We start from the raw sequence: 22675 nt of genomic DNA on the forward strand, positions 1-22675 counted from the left end.
GGAACCAGTCAATTGGCCGCCTAGATTGTGCGATTTAACGCCTTTAGACAATATTTTGTGGGGCTATGTTAAAGCTCATGTCTATATAGACAGGCCCGATTCAATTGACGCATTGGATAACAACATTGAAGCATTTATTAATGAGATACCGGGCGTAATGTTGGAAAGAGTATGCCAAAATTGGACTAATCGGATGGACCATTTGAGGCGCAGTCACGGTCAACATTTGCATGAAATAGTCTTCAAACATTAAATTATATGGACCGAACTATCGATTCAAATAAAGATTTCTTAAATTTATGTGTTTTTTTTAACAAATTTCCTGTAGCTTAAAAAAAAAAACCGCTTTACTATTTTGGAAATATCGACGGATGTCTTAACCTTTAGCTACCTTGTCTTAATTTTTTCTTTTTACTGCTTGGCTTAAGAATTATTGAAACAAAATTATTTTTAACGTATCGTATCGATTGTGCTAAAAACTATCGTTGTTGACGAAAATAATTTAACTATAGTGTCATCAATAGTTTGCCAGTTGTACTCCACCCTTCATCACCAGTTTTTCATTTCAATGATCTTTATAACCCACACCACTACAGTGGTACAGGGTATCATAAATAAGTGCATTGGATTGTAAAACCTAGAATGAGAAGAGAGTATCCATTGATATATAGCTATGTCCGTATGTCTGTCTGTCCGTACATCCATATTCACTTGTGTACAATAGGGTGGTTTTATCTCATAGTGAAAAAAATTTATGCCGTTTTTTTTTGTTGGCAACACCAAAATGTTTAATTTTGTTCGATTTTAAGATTCCCAAAATTTAAGCACAATTGGAAGATGTTAACACTTGATGCTGGGGTCCCAAAGTTTTGGCAATCTTGATTTTTTGGCTTTGGGGACTTCTCTGAAACGTCTATTTGCTATTTGCCCGCGTCATACATCAAATTAAAGGTCATTCTCTTTTTAACATTTTATGTTCAATAACGAAGAACGTAAGCAGTACTGAATTCGTGATAATGAAGCCAATGTTCCTAAAAACGTGCAAGGTAACCCATGTGCTAATAGTCGTACCGAGTTTCATGCATATCCGCCCAAATTTATTGTAACTACGCTGTTTTAAGTGTAAATGGGGCAAATTATATATATGGGAGCTATATTAAATCTGAAACGATTTTTCCCAAAATTGATAACGTTTGTTTTTGGGCTTAGAAAGTGATATGTGTAAATTTACGTGATAATTGGATAATAACTGCAATCTCTACCTTAATTACAAAAAACGACGAACGAATGTCCCTTAAAAACCGTGCACGTTTTTAAGGGATATTGGCTTCATTATCTCGAATTCAGCACTACTTTCGTTCTTCGTTATAGAATATAAAATGTTAAAAAGAGAATGACATTTAATTTAATGTATGACACGGGCAAATAGCTGTAGCCGTTTCATATATATGGGTCGTCAAAGTCCTAAAGTCACCAAATAACCAAAAAATTGAGATTTTCAAAACTTTGAGGCCCAGCAGCATCTTTCAATCGTTCACAAATTTTGGGAATCTAACAAAATTAAACATTTAATAAAATATAATTTTTTTAAACCACCCTATTATACAAGGTGCAGGTCGCAATTTTAATCCAATAATGTTCAAATTTGTCACAGGCAATTTTTTTGACCTAGAGACAGAGCCTATTGAAGTTTGAAGAAATCGACCCAGATTCGGATATAGCTCCCATATAAATGTTCGTTCGATTTGGACTAAAATTACAAGACCATCGTCATTTGTTTGCCGATTCTCATGAAATTTTTGAAGAACGACTTCACTTTTGACTCTCCACATCGCTGTTAAGATTTAGATATAGCTCACATAAACATACATATACATATCTCGATTTTCACTTTTAGAGCCTTTGTGAACGTATTTCTTAACAGATTTTCTCAACATTTCCTACAATGTCTTCCTTTATTAATATCGCTATGTGAAATTCACCTGCTGCCATATACAATGAAACAGATAAGTCTAAATACATTTTTGGAAATGGCAATTTCGTAGACTGAGAGCCACGTAATGATGATATGACATATTCTAATAATTTTTTGTCTAATTTTAACAATGGTGACCATGGAGAAAATTTTTAGCAACATTAGATATTTGGCAGACAAACTTTTTGTATAAAATATTCGTTTAATATAACTAATGTTTTGAGTGGGGTTGTAGACTATTCTTACTCTGCAATAATTTGCTAACCGATCCTCACAAAATAGGAAAGTTCTCTTGTGTCTTTTATAGAATTGGATTCAGAAATCGGTAACTCTCAAAAATATATATCCACCCATTTTCGATTTTAGTGCCTCCGCAGGCACATTTACCAAACGATCTTCTTTTGCCAAAGCTTTCTTCTACGACTAACCCAATATTCACGGATTTTCAATGGAATCGCTTCAGATTAAGATATAGCTACCATATATATTTTTCGTCGGATTTTGAGTAATACTGCAATAATATCGTGATTTGTTAACCGATACTCATCAAATTCGGCACAAAGGTTTCTCTTTTGACTTCAGATCACAGACTTAGATACAGTAAATTGCAAATTTTGCTCATGAACATTGTACTAAGGAACAGTGGCAAACTTCTCATATATCAATGAGTGCAGTCCGATTCAACTTTAAACTCATTGATATGGGATCTCCTTTTTATAGCCGAGTCCAAACGACATACCGCAGTGCTACAACTCTTTGGAGAGAAGTTTTTACATGGTATAGTACCTATTTAGATACCATTGCAGGATATTGTCCGGCTAAAGACCATTTCGTTCAATGCTTTCTATTAAAAGAATAGCACAGCAAAGAACTTTCAAAAGTATGACAAAATGGGTGATATTGCTCAAAAGCATTTAACCAGCTTTCAGTATCATGATTTCTGATTCGCCAGAATCATCATCAGCAGAAATTTGTCAAAAGGATCACGGTGCTTTGCATACGAACCCAACTAGATTAGGTTGCAAAGCACACATCTGAATTTGAACAGGGCTCTTTAAGACGACTTGATTCACAAGCACAATAGAAAACAAGTTAAATCTTACTTCCCTTATTCAAATCCAACTTGTCCAACAATTCCAATAACAACAAACAAACTCAATTTTGCTGAACTTATTTGTTCTCTGCACTAAGATCAGCTATCGGCAGATGCAAACAAACAACAAATTTTGCCCATGAACATTCCACTAAGGAACAGGGGCAAACTTCTCACATACCATTGAGTGCAGTCCGATTCAAGTTTAAGCTCAATAATAAGCGACCTTCTACTTATAGCCGAGTCCGAACGGCGTGCCGCAGTGCGACACCTCTTTGGAGAGAAGTTTTACATGGCATAGTACCTCACAAATGTTGCCAGCATTAGGAGGGGAAAACCACCGCTGAAAATTTTGTTTTTACTGATGGTCACGCTAGGATTCGAACCCAGGCGTTCAGCGACATAGGCGGACATGCTAACCTCTGCGTTAACAATGCTGTTTTTTGTGTAGGCAGTGGTACCTACACCACAAGCGACATGCCTTTCGTTTGGTTTGTCTATTTGCGCTTTCTTTCTTGGTCTAAAAGTCTTATTTAGATTCCATTGCAGGATATTGTCCGGCTATAGACCATTTCTTTCAATGCTTTCTATTCAAAGCAAAGAACTTTGAAATGTAAGGCAAAATGTGTGATGTTACTCAAAAACATTTGACCGATATAGTACCTCACAAAAGTTGCCATGCCAGGGGAAAACCAACAATGAAAATTTTGTCTAAAGGTTTCGCCAGAATTCGAACCCAGGCGTTCCGCGTCATGAGCGAAAATGCGAACTTCTGCGCTACAGTGGCCCTCAAGATATACTTACATATAGCTCCAGATTTAGATATACAATAGCTCCAATATATATCTATTCCCCCATTTTAAATTTTAGAGCCATTGCATTCGCATATATCAACCGATGTTTTCAACATTTCGACAACGATTTCCTCTAGGGACCCACAATATGTACGGAGTTTGGTCGGAATACCTTATTTCAAATTAAATCAAATTGAAAGTTCTAAAGGATGGTTTTGCCAGCTTTATTTCGTTCTTACTGGTTTTGATGTCATTAATAAATTTTTGTCTACTAAATACAAGAGCTCTGTCAATCCCAGCCAACAGGATGTGTAATCTTTGTGTCACGCATTTCATGAATGAAAACATTTGTAAATTTCCTTGAAGCGATATTTGTCATACGATTACGATTACGTTGCCAAAAATACCCTAAAACATTTGACATATCATGAATTATGGCAAATGTATTGACGACAACGAGCAATTAAATAATTTTAGGGCGGCTTGTTTATACGTCATAGACAGTTATTATTATCATGTGTCCTTCCCCCTTAACCATGTATGCGAAAAGCCATTGCAACACAGAATATATGACTATATGCTGCCATTGATGACATCGTACAGTGATTAAAATGGGTAAAAGGCCTTTGAATGTTGTCTTCGCCATGGTATTCTATAGTATGACGTGTGCCACCCCGTTTAGTCATCCCCATAACTATAGCCATAACTTTTAGCTCAATCTGGGGTAGGCTGTCAACAGTGACTATATAAAGCAACTATTTAAAACAACAATGATTGGGAAGTGACCTATCCTTTAGCTCAATTTTCGAAACCGTAAGATTGCAGAGATGTGAAAACCGATGTATGCGAATTTTTGTTTGCACACTCATAGTGGGTCTAAATCATGAATCTGACAAAAATGTTTATGGTAAATTTTCTGAGGGTCCGTTGCACCTCCAAAGCTGATAAATCGTATAATGTAAACCGATCATGGCAATATAAAGTGAAATAAAGCGAACTCAGACGGGTCATGTCAATAAGGACTCAAATGAAAGGAATTTGAGTGTGGATTACGAATCTGTAATCTAAATATGGGAGCAAGAGCCAAGAGAATTAGATTTCAGTGTACCCCACCCCCAAAAACGCAAACTAGTAAATCCGCACGTCACATCATTATGAAACTTATCATTTGTGCCTCTATTGTGCACAAATGTGCCCGTAGTTCTATGTGCCCTATAATGATGCCGAAAGTCATATTGAACTTTTCTTACTACCTTCAGTATAAGCCCAGTTTTGTGAGGATCCCGATCCTTCATAGGATTTTCGTCGTCCTTCGGACCGCTTCACTATTCTACATGCTATATGTGCGTTCTTCGCCAGCGTCATTAGCACAGAATGATCAGATCGGCTCATAAATAGTGTTTTACGACCAAATGTCACATCCATTGGGTCCACTCCTCGGTTCAGGAGTGAACATAGAAGTTAGTAAAGTTTGCCATAAAAAAATTTGATGTTATTTTCTCCATTTCACAGTTACAGAACGATTTTGAGAATTTTTCGTAGTGTGGCCATATTCACGAAAGTTTGAATTAGTTGTACGATTTTCTTATTATTTTTTAACTCTGTCAACAATCATTGTTGTTCTGGCTCGGTTAGGTTAGGCTAGGTTGAAAAGAGGGTGCAGATATTAATCCGCCCCATGCCACTATGGACATACACCTAAGCCAGTAATCGGCTTGTGCGCTCTAAAAACTATATAGCAACCCCTGAAAAGTAAATTTTAAGTGAGGAATTCCGTGCTAATTACAAAATCCTTAATTTTTTTCAATACCACTCCCCTAAGCTGGTTCATGTCTGATATTGTGTCTCCACCTAAGTACCGGTATCTGTTGGACGTGAAAGCCGGGCAGTGACAAAGGAAATGCTCCAACGTCTCACCATTTTCTCCGCATGCCCTACACATGCTATCACTTGCTGCACCAATTTTACATAGTCCAATGTGTCCCGTTTTGATACCAATAGCTATACTGACCTCTTTCTTGCTTCCTCTCAGTAATAGCCTAGTATTCTCACGATCTGGATCACCCAATAGGATTTTCGCCGTCCTACCGACCGTTTCGCTGTTCCACAATGTTTCATGCGCATTTGTCTCCCACTCCCTTAACTCGGACTGCGTCGGCCAGAAAGGCTTCGGGTTAACCAAGTTTATTGACAGCAGTCCTCTGGCCTTCACCGACAAATCATCTGCCCTTTCATTTCCCCTTACTCCGTTATGGCCCGGTACCCAAATGAGAAGGCTTTAATCTCCTTCTTACACTGCAAGACTATTCGTGAACTTACCGCCTTGGTTGTTATTGCCCTTATGGCAATTTTACTGTTGGTAAAGATGTTCACACTCGACGTCCTCGCGTTAGCAACACACCACTTCACGCATTCCGTGATCTCCGTGATCTCAAAGTAAACTCCCAGGCCCACTATGTCCTTTAGCTTTGATTCATCCGAGTAACATGATCTTCCTGATGGCAATACTAGGGTTCCGACAATCCAAGGCTGCTGCCATCGGAGCAGTGCTCGTACTCGACTTCAAGGTTCATCTCAGGTATCCGATCGGAAACCTCTTCCCTTCCATCCAGGTTTCCTATCATCGCCTCGATTATACCGCGATGGTATGATCAGCTCCCATCCTCAATCCATTCTCCCATCACCTTAAGTCTCATAACCGCAGTGGCTGCCTCACACTTAATCTGTATGTCAATGGGTCAGATATCTAGAATAGTCTCCAGTGCTCTAGTGAGCGTAGTCTTCATCGCTCCGCCTATGCGAAGACAACATGTTCTCTGAACCTGTTGTATGATCCTTATGTTACACTTTTTCTTCATAGCAGTCCACCAAACTACTGAGGCGTAAGTAGGTATTGGTCTAATCACGCTCCTGTAGAGCCAGTGGACTCGGATTCTCGGATTCAGGATTCAGGGTCCATTTCGAGCCTACGGTCTAGTGCCCAACATCTGTGAGCCTTCTCAGTACGCTTCTGAATGTGACACATTTAATTCAGTTTCCTGTCCAGGTCACACCTAAGTATTTGACCTTGTAATATATAGAAATCGTCTTATTAAGGAAACGTGGTGCGTTAAATTGACCCACCTTTGTCTTCCTCGTGAACAGGAAAATTTCAGTCTTCTCTGGGTTAACATTGAGTCCTCTGGATGTAGCCCTGTTATATGCCATATGCAAGACCCTTTCGGCCTTCTGCATAGCTCGTTAGGATCCTTATCCCTTAGAAGTATTATAACATCGTCTGCGTAGCAGATGGGATCAAATCCCTCCTCAGTCAGCATCCGTAATAGGTCACTTATGGTGGTCACCCTTAGGAGTGGCCATAAAATGCTCCCTGTGGCGTGCCCTGGGCCACTTTCTCCCTTATATTTATGCCATGGGACACACAATTTATCCACCTGTTCCTTAGCATATCCTTCATTCAGTCTCTAAGGACCGGGTCCACCCAGTACTGGTCTAAGGATCGGATCATTGTGTGGGTCCGCACCTTGTTAAAAGCCCCCTTGATGTCAATGCATACCGGTGTACGTTTTGGCATCGAAGGATTCTTCTATTTTATGCACAACCGTACGTGCAGGGCAGTCTCCACCGACCTTCCCTTGACATTGGCATGCAGCTTGTATTTGAACAGTTCGCTGGATGTCATACTCTTTATCACAATGTCCACAATACGTTCCATGGTTTTGAGTAGAAAGGACGTCAGGCTTATGGGTCTGTAGGCCTTTGGTGTCGCATAACTTGCCTTTCGGGCTTGGGTATAAACACCAACCTTGCCTCCTGCCAGTCTTTCGGAGTTTATGCAAGTCCTAGGCACGCTGTGAAAATTTTGACCGGATGGGGCGCCAGATAGTCTGCCTCTTTCTCTGATAACGCCGGAAATATTCCATCAGGTCCGGTTAACTTAAATGGTTTGAAGCTCCTCAAGGATTCCTTCAACATAAATTCCGTTATTATAAACCTTCGATCAACGTCTCTTCGTATCCCGTGGAAAATGGGTTTTCATCAAAAGCCTCAACATGCCCTCCGTTGTCTCTGCTCTCACTCCCATGTCGTCTACTAAAGTTTCAAGTTGGACATGGGTTTTTGAGAGAAACTTTTATCTTGGCGGCGTCATTAACGCTATAGACCTGTTCGCAGAAAAGCTTCCAGGAGGCATGTTTTGCCGCTCTGCTAATCTTATTGTATTCCTTGAGCCGTGTGTAAAACAAATCCCAATAAACTTCCGCTTTTTTACGACGTTCTCTGTTATAAATTCTGCGGACCTCTTTCCCAATATTGCGAATCTCCCCGGTCATCCAGGGTTTTTCCTGGGCTGATTTCCTTTCCCGAAGAGGACAACTATCTTCGAAGGACCCCACCAGTGCAGTCGTAATCCTGTTGACATTTTCGTCAATGTTTTCTATGCTTGGACAATCTAAATTATCTTGCCAAGTCTTCTTCTGAGTAGCCTTCCGAATTTTGTCCAGTTGGTATTGTTTTTGGCTAAGTTTACAACGTTTTCGACGTATGTTTTATGCGTCGGAAATGTATGTCATATGCGTCACACAGTGGGCCAAATGGCAAAAAAATTGGAAATAAGTCTACAACTTTTTATCTGTTGATTTTAGCCATACAAAATGTTCTAGACATTTGTAGAGGAGGACATAGGCTTTCAGAAAAGTGCTGTTGTTGGTCCATATCTTTAATACAGGGTGAGCTACAGGGTGTCAAAGTTGACCACTTTTGACTTCTCCAAGCTTCTGGGGGCCATAACTTTTGATCTACTCAACCGATTTACATGATTTAGGACTCTAGAGAAAGAGCTTGACAAGATCTAAAAAACTTATGCATAAAGTACCATGCCATCGTGTACTGTTAAGGAGTTATGAATTGTTTAATTTTAAAATATGAAAATTTGGCCTTGGTTTTTTTCAGTGTTTTTTAAATAACTCCGTCAATTTTAAAGCTATAAACTTCATACTTCACACAAATTATGCCAGCATATGTGTGCATAAAATACAAAAGATACGTGAATATCTTTGGCGGTTTAAAAATGGCATCGTTTTCAATATGAAAAATATTTTTTTTGTCAAAAAATTGCAAAATTTTTCAAAAAAGATACTCCCATTTCCTTTAAGTTTTCGCAAACTTTGGCCGTCAAAGCATTATCATTTCTTTCCATTTTCACAAAGTCGAGGTATTAAGAAAAGTTTTAAGTGCTAATTTGGCTAATTTCGATATCAAACAACACCGTTATCTTAAGACCAAAATGGCCAATTTTTTTACTAAACTTCAAAAGTTTCTCACTGGAAAAAAAGTTCCACGGGGATTTTTTCGCTTTTTTTGAACTTAAATGAAAGCTTAAAATGTTCCCAACATTTTAAGGTATGTCTCGCCATATCCTAGCCATAAATGAGATCGTAGCGATCAAAATACTGAAAAAAGTCAATTTTCAAGTAGTGCTATATTCATTGCTAAAAAACAAGTATTACGTCACATTTTATTGCAAAGATGTTAAATAAACTTTTATTTGGTAACACTTCTTCTACAAAACACAAAAAGAATCATGGAAATATCTCTATTCTATTCCATTTTATGGAACCGGCAATAAAAAAGTCAATTTTTCAAAAAAGTCGAATTTCCCAAATTTTGTTTTTGTTGTCCTAATTGCACATGACACACTATAGCCATATTTACGCAACATACCTTATCGTAAAGGAAATTTTCATACCTTTCCAACAATGTATAAAACATTTCTCAACTCGGATTCTATCTACTCTAAAATTCATTTACACTTCATTAAACTCTATATAAAAATGTCTATTTGTGAAATGGAACCTTATATGGGGCCTACACTAAAACATTGATAGATTTGCCCAGGGTTTACAATACAAATGTGTTAGAATAAAAAAAGGTCTCCTGCCAAAGTTTAAAAAAATTGGAATAAAAATATGTGTTTTAGAGCGAAAACACTTCGCATCGGCGTGCGTTTATATGTATATTAGCTACTCCCAAAATAAAAAAGCATTTTAGTTTTGTATTATTTGATTTTATTCTCTACCAAATAATCTAAGGTATCAAAATTTAAAAGCTCTTTAATTTGAATGGCATCGGGATCGTCCTTATCTATATCGTCACATATTTTTGGTAGCCATTTAGTTCTGATGCTGTATAGTACCGGATCAGACGATAACAATAAATATTGAAGTAAATCATAATTTTGGTTAAATTTGGTGCTCTTTCGGGTATTGAAAAGCCGGAACTGTTTAACATCTCTATTACGGGATTCCTGAGCTTCTTCTGTAAGTTCTCCTAACGGAAGTATGTTGTATTCCACAATTTCCTTGCCATGATGTAAGACTTTATGTACTGTCGGTGTTAAAGCTTTCCACGAATATAAATCAGATAAAATGTTTTTTGTGTCATTACTATAAGCTTCAAATTTGGTTGAATTTATCATCTTTTTGCTATTGATTACAGCCAAAATCACTTTGAATCGTCTTAGCAAGTGTTCATCAAGACCGGTTATTTTAGATGTCGATACGGGGTCCTCAAAAAACCGCCTTGCCGAGTTGCCATCATTTGTGCTTCCGTATCCGTAAAGAGGTTTATCTATTATAAGTCCCTTTTGTTTAAACTCCAACTGGATTCGATTCTTCTCTTCCTGCCTCATTTTGTGAAGATCTTGGTTGTTTCTAGCAGAGACATCGCGGTTTCCAGGGCTAGTCCGATATTTAAGGTCATACGATAAATGCAAACAATACTCCATGAATCGAATTCTACAGTGCAGGGGCGAAATACCGAAATTGAGCGCATTTTCGTTTACTAAATTTTCATCAGACTTGTCCTCGAATTGCCCATTCTTCTTGCCACAAATATTGCATCTCCAATTGGACATAACGCCAGTTAATGCGTTTGCCACCTTTCCATCGATCATAGTGAGTTGTAGTTGAAACGAAACTTTTATATTTCTTCCCAATTGGTTTATAACAATCATGGGTAATGCAGCAATTTCTTCCTTTATTTCGTTCACCAAAGATCGTGTTGTGTTCCGGTCTTCCTTTGTATACTCAAACCGAATTGGGCGACATAAATATTTTGACCCAGGTGTTCTATTTATCCATATATCTTGAAATGCATTTTCTTTCGATGATGAAGATTGGTCCTTGTACAATCTCATTCTCAATGGTACTAATGATGCCATGAAAATTGATGCGAAGTTGGCATCTATTTCTGTTTGTTGCTTATATTCGGAAAATCCAGATGATCCATCACAACCCCATTTGCTGATCAAAACCACTTCGGAATTATTACATGTGTTCAACTGTTCTTCAGTAAAATTAGAAATAATTCTAACAGCTGTATTTTCAACAAGATCAGCAAGTTTCACTCTTGCTTTTAATTCGTCCACGTATATATTTGATGGCACCATTTTCGTCCTGGTGTTGTACAATTTATGTTTTGAGGGTAAACAACCCCATCCTTTTTCACGAAGAGCCTTCCTCATTGTTGAGTATTTGTTTCTTGAGAGGCCTAGGTTCAAAATCAGGGCCAGTGCATCTTCCTCCGTGAATTCTGTAGTCGATTTTGGAGTTGGAATACTTTCTACCATTCTCTTTACCCTTTTCGGAGATGCTAATGGTAAAACATCGACAATTCGTCCAACATTTTTTGGTTGTGTTTTTAACAATGCTGTTTTGAACGTATCTTTTATTAAATTTGGCGGATGTGCCGCCAATAGTTCCTCTTGTTTTTTCTTTTTGGTTTTCTCCGTAACTTCGTCGTATGCTTTGCTAGGCCGGCCGGGAATCAGCGGTTTAATTTCAATAAGTAGATCCGATTTCAGCCACTTCTCATACATTTTGAAAAACTTGATTTTTGCGAATGAACATTCTGGCAACCTTCTCTCAAATGATTTGTAGAATTTTTCAAGTTTGTCTAAAGCGTCTTTATTTAGCCTTATTCCATATATGTGGTCCAAAGTGTAAACAAGTTCCTTAAATGACTCCGTGTATGATTTGGAATCATTTTTGATGTCCCATACAATTTTCGAAAGAGTGGAATACTTCAGTATGACTTCCATAACTTATAAATGTCCTTTACGCCTCTACAAAATATAATGAAGAAAATTTGGATTTTGTTCAAATATTTATGCAATATATTCACAATTAATGACCCATTTCAGGTATCAGACGCAATCGTAAAAAGGGGTCCAAAGTGCCTCTTTTTACTTACTCTTCTATAATTATTTACCTGGACTCGAATTTGGTTAAAAAAAATGACAATGAATTTTTTATGGGTAGGTTTTTTCACATTCATTGATACGGTGGATTTCCTGGGAATTCGACATAGCGAAACAGGTAACATTTGTCTGCATCAAATCTTAACACAAATATATATATATATGCAGGTATATTTCTAGGTTACTTTTTATTCAAAAATCATCAGCTTACATTAAAAATAGATGTAGGTACTATACAAACGCACGCCGATGCGAAGTGTTTTCGCTCTAAAACACATATTTTTATTCCAATTTTTTTAAACTTTGGCAGGAGACCTTTTTTTATTCTAACACATTTGTATTGTAAACCCTGGGCAAATCTATCAATGTTTTAGTGTAGGCCCCATATAAGGTTCCATTTCACAAATAGACATTTTTATATAGAGTTTAATGAAGTGTAAATGAATTTTAGAGTAGATAGAATCCGAGTTGAGAAATGTTTTATACATTGTTGGAAAGGTATGAAAATTTCCTTTACGATAAGGTATGTTGCGTAAATATGGCTATAGTGTGTCATGTGCAATTAGGACAACAAAAACAAAATTTGGGAAATTCGACTTTTTTGAAAAATTGACTTTTTTATTGCCGGTTCCATAAAATGGAATAGAATAGAGATATTTCCATGATTCTTTTTGTGTTTTGTAGAAGAAGTGTTACCAAATAAAAGTTTATTTAACATCTTTGCAATAAAATGTGACGTAATACTTGTTTTTTAGCAATGAATATAGCACTACTTGAAAATTGACTTTTTTCAGTATTTTGATCGCTACGATCTCATTTATGGCTAGGATATGGCGAGACATACCTTAAAATGTTGGGAACATTTTAAGCTTTCATTTAAGTTCAAAAAAAGCGAAAAAATCCCCGTGGAACTTTTTTTCCAGTGAGAAACTTTTGAAGTTTAGTAAAAAAATTGGCCATTTTGGTCTTAAGATAACGGTGTTGTTTGATATCGAAATTAGCCAAATTAGCACTTAAAACTTTTCTTAATACCTCGACTTTGTGAAAATGGAAAGAAATGATAATGCTTTGACGGCCAAAGTTTGCGAAAACTTAAAGGAAATGGGAGTATCTTTTTTGAAAAATTTTGCAATTTTTTGACAAAAAAAATATTTTTCATATTGAAAACGATGCCATTTTTAAACCGCCAAAGATATTCACGTGATTCCTTTTGTATTTTATGCACACATATGCTGGCATAATTTGTGTGAAGTATGAAGTTTATAGCTTTAAAATTGACGGAGTTATTTAAAAAACACTGAAAAAAACCAAGGCCAAATTTTCATATTTTAAAATTAAACAATTCATAACTCCTTAACAGTACACGATGGCATGGTACTTTATGCATAAGTTTTTTAGATCTTGTCAAGCTCTTTCTCTAGAGTCCTAAATCATGTAAATCGGTTGAGTAGATCAAAAGTTATGGCCCCCAGAAGCTTGGAGAAGTCAAAAGTGGTCAACTTTGACACCCTGTAGCTCACCCTGTATTAAAGATATGGACCAACAACAGCACTTTTCTGAAAGCCTATGTCCTCCTCTACAAATGTCTAGAACATTTTGTATGGCTAAAATCAACAGATAAAAAGTTGTAGACTTATTTCCAATTTTTTTGCCATTTGGCCCACTGTGCGTCAGCTTTTCCAACAAGTCATCTCTGGTCGAAAGCATACTGACTTTCGAACGAGTGTAGCTAGACGCTTGCATTTTTACACAACAAATTTTTATTAGTGTAGGTCGGTTAGGATTGTTTATGGGCCAAATGTTCATGTCCATGTTTTGTTATAGCAGCCATATAAACTGATCTCCTGATTGACGTAAGTGAGCCTCTAGGGGGCGAAATTATTATACGATAAGGCCTGAGTCGATCCATTACCAGATATAGCTCCCTTATAAGCCTATATCTCAATTTGATTTCTTGAGCACGTACAGATATCATTTGTTTTGTGAATTTCTGCACATATCCACTGTGATTTAGAGTTTATTTGGATCTATTAAATTTCCATTTAACCCCTAGAAGATAACAAACTGTTTGATTTAACAGCCCCACAGACACAAAAGGCAAAAAATGCCGGCGTCATTACGATAAGCCAAAATGTTAAATATGTGCAAGACGGCATGCCATGCTTGTTTGCCAATGTGAGCTCATTTGCTTTTTTTAAAGCATAAATTGTGGCTTGATTACAAATTATCTGTGTTCATACACACGTATATATCTCACGTTTTTCTTGAGTGTAATTTCACAATATTTGTTAAGCATTTCCACCCAAGTGTTGTAAATTTTAATTAGGTTCGAAGAATGCCATATGGATTTATAAATTCTTGGCATTGTCTATAAATGTTTTATTTCCTTCAGAGAGAGAGACAGAAATGTTAGAAATGCCTAACAGTTATTATTTTATGGACATATACATAAGTACCAATTACCCTTTTTGAGAGCTACAGACACTACCCTTTTGTTGCGATCAGGCGTGCTCCTACATATGACAAAATGACTCACATTCAAAGATTCATGTTAGATGTTCCACCAAACACCTGGGCTATAATTTTAATTTTTTATTTTGTTTAACTACCTTCATAGTTTTATCTTTTGCCGATAAGACATATGTACAGGGTGGCTGATGAAAGCCGCTACCAAAAAAAAATGTAATAACTTTTTTTCTATTTAATAATAATAATTTAATAATTAATTTAATTAATTAATTAATTAATTTAATTAATAATAATTTAATAATTAATTTAATAATTTAATTTAACATGAATAAAAGAAAAATGTATTCCATACACCGAAAAAAAAATGTAGCAATATTCATCATTGTAGCAATATTCATCAGCCACCCTGTATGTCAATAAATATACGCAATAAGTTTGGTTGTATTTTATTAAGTGACCATCCCTGAAAATTTTTTTGTCCGATGTCTTAATATGTGTCCACAATTTCGTATAAATCGGTTCATATTTGTATATAGGCACATTTTTATTAATGACCTACCAACATTTTCTTTCAGATGTCCTATTTGATATCTTGGTAAGTGTGTACAATCGAATATTGATCTGATTTTTATATATAACTTATGATTATCATTTATATATATATTAGTTACAATCGGTAGTAAAGTGTGTATAATAGTCGGTTTTTTTTTTTGATTGCAATTTTTGTGTTTATAATAAACACCTGGTCACCCCAAGTCTATAGAAATGCTATTGTATATATAAAATTGAAGTTTACTATCGTCCATAATCAGTTAAATACCGGCATTTCTACAGGTAACATCTTGAAACACCTTCACAAGTTTACCTGTAAAAGTAGAACAAATTTTCACCAAATACGGAATAAACTGTCAAACGTATAAAGATATTGTTCATAAAGGCATTTAAGTGCTTGCAACTACACTGCTGTTATAATCGAAAATTTGTTAAAAAGTCAATTGAAGCGTAACTCCATCATAATGATGTCACTTAAAGTTCACAAACTATGCGTAGCTGTGTTGATGCTAATGCTGGTGATTGTTTGCTGTAAGCCTCTGGATACCGAAGCGGGTCGTGTTATCTTTTATGGGCCACAACGCATCTATACGGGACAGATTCTATCAACGCATCCCAAAAAGGAACCCTGTCCGAAATGTCAAATGAGAGATCATCGTGGTCGTTGTCGGCGCATTGTAACTTTTAATCCAGGTAAGGCAACAATGAGGCATAAAATCACAATGCTAAAGTGTGTCGGGGAGCAAATAAGGCGCTCACGTGTTGCAGATATGAGCTTTGGACGTAGTTGTAATAGTGGTCACAGCATTGTAGTTTGCATTGTAAATATGTCTTGCGAGTGTATGAAAAGGTAGTGTTTATAGTAGCTTACAGTTTATCTCAGTCACAGTCCGAGTGATATGGGGAAGGAAATATTAGTGAGTGTATTATGACTTCGCCAATTTGCCCACGAATATCCATACCCCAGAAAGAAAGAGCGTGAAGACTTCTTCCATAGAAATGAAAGCTGTACGTTTCAAGTTAATGATGAGAGACTTCCTTTTAATTGCCGAATTCAAGCGTTGAGTTAATGAGCGTCACCTCTTTGTAAAGAAGTTTTACTTGGCTGAGAGTCTTACAGTCATGAGAGAATGATAGTTGCCCACTCACTCCACATTATTGCAATCTTACTCAAACTTGGGTTAACCTTTATATAGGGGAAATATTTCTAAATCTGAACCGATTTCGACCAAAATCCTTTAACATAGTAGAAGTCATAGAATTAGACAAGAAGACATTGTGCATTTTGAAGAGGTCGGTTAAAAAGTGTACTAACAAAGGTTTCAGAAATGGAAATCGAGCAATACATATACATGTGAATATTGGAGCTATATATCAATCTGAACCGATTTGTATGAAGTTTGCCAGCTTTGTCGAGAGTCATTAAAGAATTTCGTGACAATTTTCGTGAGAATCGGTTGACAAATAATCACATTATAGCTATATTGGTCCTAATCAGACCAACATAGTACATATGTGAGCTATAGATTAATCTGAATCGATTTATTCCAGTTTCAACAGGCTTCGTCTCTTGACCAAAAAAAAATTCTGTGCCAAATTGTGAGCTGTAGAAATTGACATAGACAGGCAGGCGGATAGGTAGGAAGACAGACAGACAGGCAAACAGGCAAACGAAAGGACACAATAAGGTTAGGTTAGTTTGAAAACAGGGTGCGGATATTAATCCGCCTCATGCCACTATGGGCATACACCTAAGCCAGTAAACGGCTTGTTGTGCGCTCTAAATACTTAAAAGTAACCTCGAAAAAAAAATTTTAAGTTAGGAACAGTGTTGCCACTCAAGAAAATAATTTCCTACCAATATTAAAGAAAAATCCTACCAAATCCGACCAAAACCTACCAAATGTTCTACAAGCCAAAAATGCGGTAAATGTTTCTATACGCATCACCGAAGAGTTTTTTTTTATTCTAATTGCAATACATCATTTTATACATTTTCAAACATACAATGTATAGATACTAGATCGTCGTTTGATGAAATCACTCTATTGCCGAAAGATCAAAGATGGTCCATAGCTTGACATAGCACCATTTACCGTAAGTTGCACCGCTCAACATCTGAGTATGTACCAGATCTGAACATATATGTATGCACCTGCCATATGGCATTTATAACCCAGAATTTACGAAATTTGGAGGAGATACCTAAACACTTGTTCCAGTTACTGTCAATATCAGAACTTACGCTCTTTTTTCTAAAAAGTAAAGCAGTGAGACACTATGTGTCAATATTTAGCCCCTCAAAATCCATGGTTTTATTCTTCACTCTTAACAAAAACGCACACAGATTAAAAACGATTTTGAAAAACAACAACTTTTGTCGAAAAAACGACGACAAAATTTGCTAATTTTCCTGAACGATGCAAGAACAAATTTCTTGTTAAAGGCCACTTTTTCAAGCCAACATATAACAACAATATGTCTATAAGCAAGAAAAAAACCATTCAACCAGCCATCACATGTGGTTTGCTGCACAGCTTCGGTGTGGTGGTGTTATTATTTTCTTTGTTCGGCTCGCGCTCCATGTCTCTTTCGTTCACTGCTTTGCTAACAGTTTTTTTTCTCTGTCATTCCCTCTCTCTCTCTCTCTACTATTATCCATACATTCATTTTATTAATTTTGCCGCCACATGATTTGAACTCATCACTTCATGTTCGATAGCCTTGCACGCATCCTCTAGCCTACAGACATAACTTTATTCATATTGAAAGTTTCACATACAAATTCTGTAGTTGATTCTTTCTCGGAGTAATTTTTTCTGTGCAGAATCGACAAGAAGTGAAATAATTTTGAGTTATGCGCGGCAATTTTTTCAGTAATTAACTTCGTATTTATATGTTGGAAAAACCTACCAAAAATTGAGGCTAGCCTTCCGACCTACCAAGAGAATAAAAACCTATTAATATTGGTAGGAACCTGCCAAAAACGGCATCACTGGTTGGGAATTCCGTGCTACTTACAAAATCCTTTATTCTTTTCATACCACGCCCCTACATTGGTTCATGTCACTGCTAAATCGTGTTAGAAAAAGAGCTGCCAAACTATCGATGGTACTATCAATAGTATCGATAATTTAAGTTTGCATCAATATCGATATCGATTTGAACACTTTTGATACCATCGGTGACTTTAAAAAATTTACTTTTATTCGGTCCAAGTTCACATAAAGCTGCCATACAGACCGATCTCTTAATTTAATGTCTTAAACCCATAAAAAGTGAATTTATTAGCCGATTTCGCTTAGAATTAGCGCAATGAGTTCTGCTAGGTCATTCGACATTCGTACCGAGTATGGCCAATATCGGGCTATATTTGGATATACCTGGCCTATGCCGATCGCCCAATTTAAATTCTTGGGACATGAAAGCACGTTTGTTACTCCTTTCGCTGAAATTTTACACAGTGGACTGCATTAGGCTCTTTGAAATTCGTGTTCAATGTGGTTCAGATCGGTCAATATTTGGATATAGTCAGTATGGGTTCATAAATGATGAATTTTTCACCGTATTATGACGAAAGTTGTTTAATATATATCCGAGGTGGTGGGTATCCAGGGTTCGAACCGGCGGTACTTGATGCCTTTTAACTAGTTACTTCTCATCTTTGTTTGAAATATAGGGATCGGATATTAATGATAGTATCGATACTATCGATATTTATTATTAGAAATGTTGAAAATATCGAATGTTCCGATTATCAATAGAAATGTCGAAAATATGAAATATTGCGATTTTGCTAGCTCTTTTTTTGAGCCCCTGAACACCTCAATATTCATTCGATTTGGACATCCAATATCTTTGCCGAGTATGATCCGAATCGGTTAAAAACTGGTAAACCCCCATATAAACCTATTCCCATATTTGATTTCTTGAGCCCTTAGAAGCCTTCTGCTATGACTTTCAACATCCGTGCCAAGTATGATCCAGATCGGTCTTTATACTGATATAGCTTCTATATAAACCGACCCCCTGATTTGATTTCTTGAGCTGCTAGAGGCCTCAATTTTCACCGGTTTTGACTGAGCGTTCGTGCAAAGCAAAAGATCCTAACCGGTCTATATACTGATATATGTCCCTTAAAGACCGATATGACTACTTGAGATCATAGCAGCCGCAACCAATTCCTGATTTGATTGTTGTAAAATGAGAGTTAATAAAGATAAAATTTTAGTGGATTCCATGGTGGTGAGTACCCATGTTCGGCCAGGCCGAACTCATCGATGTTTTACTTGTTATACCCACCACCGAAGGATGGGGGTACATTCATTTTGTCATTCCGTTTGCAACACATCGAAATGTCCATTTCCGACCCTATAAAGTATATATATTCTTGATCAGCGTAAAAATCTAAGACGATCTAGCCATGTCCGTCCGTCTGTCTGTTGAAATCACGCTACAGTCTTTAAAAATAGAGATATTGAGCTGAAATTTTGCACAGATTCTTTTTTTTTTCATAGGCAGGTTAAGTTCGAAGATGGGCTATATCGGACTATATCTTGATATAGCCCCCATATAGACCGATCCGCCGATTTAGGGTCTTAGGCCCATAAAAGCCACATTTATTATCCGATTTTGTTGAAATTTGGGACAGTGAGTTGTGTTAGGCCCTTCGACATCCTTTGTCAATTTGGTCCAGATCGGTTCAAATTTGGATATAGCTGCCATATAGACCGATTTCTTGATTTATGGTTTTGGGCCCATAAAATGCTCATTTATTGCCCGATGTCCCCGAAATTTGGAACAGTGAGTTAAGTTGAGCCCCTTGACATACGTCTGCAATATCGCGCAGATCGGTCCAGATTTGGATATAGCTGTCATATAGACCGATATCTAGGTTTTAGGTTTTGGGGCCATAAAAGACGCATTTATTGTCCGATGTCGCTAAAATTTGAGACAGTGAGTTTGGTTAGGCTCTTCGACGTCCTTCTTCAATTTTGCCCAGATCGGCCCAGATTTGAATATAGCTGCCATATAGACCGATCTCTGGATTTAAGGTTTAGGGCCCATAAAAGAGGCATTTATTGTCCAATTTCGCCGAAATTTGGGACAGTGCTTAGTGTTAGGCTCTTCGACATGTTTATGTAACTCGGCCCAAATCGGCCCAGATTTGGATATAGCTGCCATGTAGACCGATATCTCGATTTAAAGTCTTGGCCCCATAAAAGGCGCATTTATAATCCGATTTCACTGAAATTTGACACAGTGACTTATGTTCGGCTTTTCGACATCCGTGTCGTATATAGTTCAGATCGGTATGAGGTATGAAATTTTCACCGAATTTTGATGAAAGGTGGTTTACATATATACCCGAGGTGGTGGGTATCCAAAGTTCGGCCCGGCCGAACTTAACGCCTTTTTACTTGTTTTTTTGGTCAAATATATCCTTTTTGATAAAATATTATTGCATTAGGAGTTCTCAGAACAAACATTTAAGAAGACAAATATCGAAACTATGATATGGATTGAATATCGATAGTTTGCCACCTCTAATTAGAAGTTTATTTCTAAGTTTATTCGTATGCTTAGCAATAGGGGTATTCCTCTCTTCTGGGTATTACAAACAAATTCACTAAATTATAATACTCTATACCTCGGTAGTGGTTTAGAGTATAAAAATCTATAAAGTGAGTTTCAACTGATGGGTGATGGACAAACACAATGTCATCGTTTGTGTTAACAAAGAAAAAAACAAGATATAATGCCTTCCACCATATAAATATTTATTTAAAGAACTTTGCCATGTGTTAATGGCGCTTATATCCATTCCATGACAGAGGGGCCACACTTTACCTCATAACTGTCACAGATATTCATTTGTGAAACAAAATTCTTATCAGCCATATATATGTCCGTACCGTATTGTGGAACTTTGTAAATAATACCCGTGATTTATTTTATGACTTCTATAGTTTGAAATTATGCAATAGTATGTTGTACATTGTGTGCCGCTTATCAAAAGTGCTTAGATCACACCATTTTACCTTATAATAGTAACACTGTCCGTTATAAAACGACCAATTGATTGTGACGCCTTAACTGCGGGTGGGTGCTTATCTGAAATGTTTTTTTTTTTTGTCTTTTTCATTTTTATTGAACCTCGTCTAATAGTTTAATTTCTTTATTTACAGAAGATAAATGTTGAACACATTCTTCGTTTTGCAATGTCGATATGAATTGCCACTCAAGGAATCTCCTAAGACTGCTTATGCTGTTTTATGTTCATCTTCATGCCAATGAAAGTATTTTTTATTTATACGTATTTATAAAATATTTATTTAAATTATTTTATTACTATTCCCAAAGAAAAAAAAAGAACAATATTAATAATAATTTGAAAATGGTATTGTTTGCCATAACAACTATAGTTTTAAGTTTAATGTCACCAAAAAGAACCTGTGAACAATATATGTATCATAGTCAAAAGAAAATAAATATTACATCATTTGCCATTCCATTATAAATTCAAATTTGGCCATGAACATTCCATTAAGGGGCAAACTTTTCACACATCAATGAGTGCTATCCGATTCACGTTTAAGCTCAGGGTCCTCCTTTATATAGCAGAGTCTGAACGGCGTGGAAAACTTCAACATGGCTTCTATGTATGTCATAGTACCTCCCAAATGTTAACTATCAACATTTTATAATTTTGAGCCACGTATTGTCATGATCGTCCAATATGTCTATTTGAGACGGTTTTTGGGTTGGGGCGGCCCCCTAGACCAAAGTTTTAATACCAAATTTGAATCGGTAGACTTTAATTTTTGGGTGGTGCTTTGGGTGTATGGGGGAGAGCCCGCCCCCTTTCCAAAACCAACATATGATATAGCCTATTTCTTCTTCCAGGCCAACCTACACAATCTGTGAGAATTTTAACAAGTCGGTTCAGCCATGTTTGAGCCTATACGGAACAAACAAATTTACAAACAAACACAAATTCTTTTTATACCCTCCATAGGATGGGGGGTATACTAATATCGTCATTCCGTTTGCAACACCTCGAAATATGCGACTAAGACGCCATAAAGTATATATATTCTTGATCGTCATGACATTTTAAGACGATCTAGCCATGTCCGTCCGTCCAAAGCAGATGACTTTCGATGGAGTAAAGCTAGACGCTTGAAATTTTGCACAAAAATATCTTATTAGTGTAGGTCGGTTGGGATTGTAAATGGACTAAATCGGTCCATGTTTTGATATTGCTGCCATATAAACCGATCTTGGGTCCTGACTACTTGAGCAAAAGTGGGCGCAATTCTTATCCGATTTTGAAATTTTGTGCAACGGCTTTTTCATGTCTAAGTGGATCTATAGCCTAATACAGCTCCCATATAAACCGATCTCCCGAATATGTTTCTTGAGCCCCTGCAATGCGCAATTCTTATCCTAATGGACGGAAAATTTACCCAATATTGATATATCTCCAATAGCATAACAATTCTTATCCATTAGTCTTTGTTTGCCTTAAAAGA

The 22675-nt window shown here is 36.7% G+C and overlaps 1 protein-coding gene across 1 annotated transcript in view; it reads left to right on the forward strand.

Annotated features, from left to right (window-relative positions):
* LOC106094454 (uncharacterized) overlaps positions 1-21577 on the forward strand; it is a 66341-nt gene extending 44764 nt beyond the window's left edge. The window contains exons 2-4 of the mRNA XM_059367042.1: positions 15164-15183; positions 15423-15833; positions 21329-21577. Of these exons, the coding sequence (XP_059223025.1) occupies positions 15605-15833; positions 21329-21342 (243 nt within the window). The 5' untranslated portion in view covers positions 15164-15183; positions 15423-15604 and the 3' untranslated portion in view covers positions 21343-21577. The remainder of the gene's footprint in view (positions 1-15163; positions 15184-15422; positions 15834-21328) is intronic.
* The last annotated feature ends 1098 nt before the right edge of the window (positions 21578-22675 follow it).

The sequence above is a fragment of the Stomoxys calcitrans genome, chromosome 4 (genome assembly GCF_963082655.1).
Source record: "Stomoxys calcitrans chromosome 4, idStoCalc2.1, whole genome shotgun sequence".
Taxonomy (NCBI): Eukaryota; Metazoa; Arthropoda; class Insecta; order Diptera; family Muscidae; genus Stomoxys; species Stomoxys calcitrans.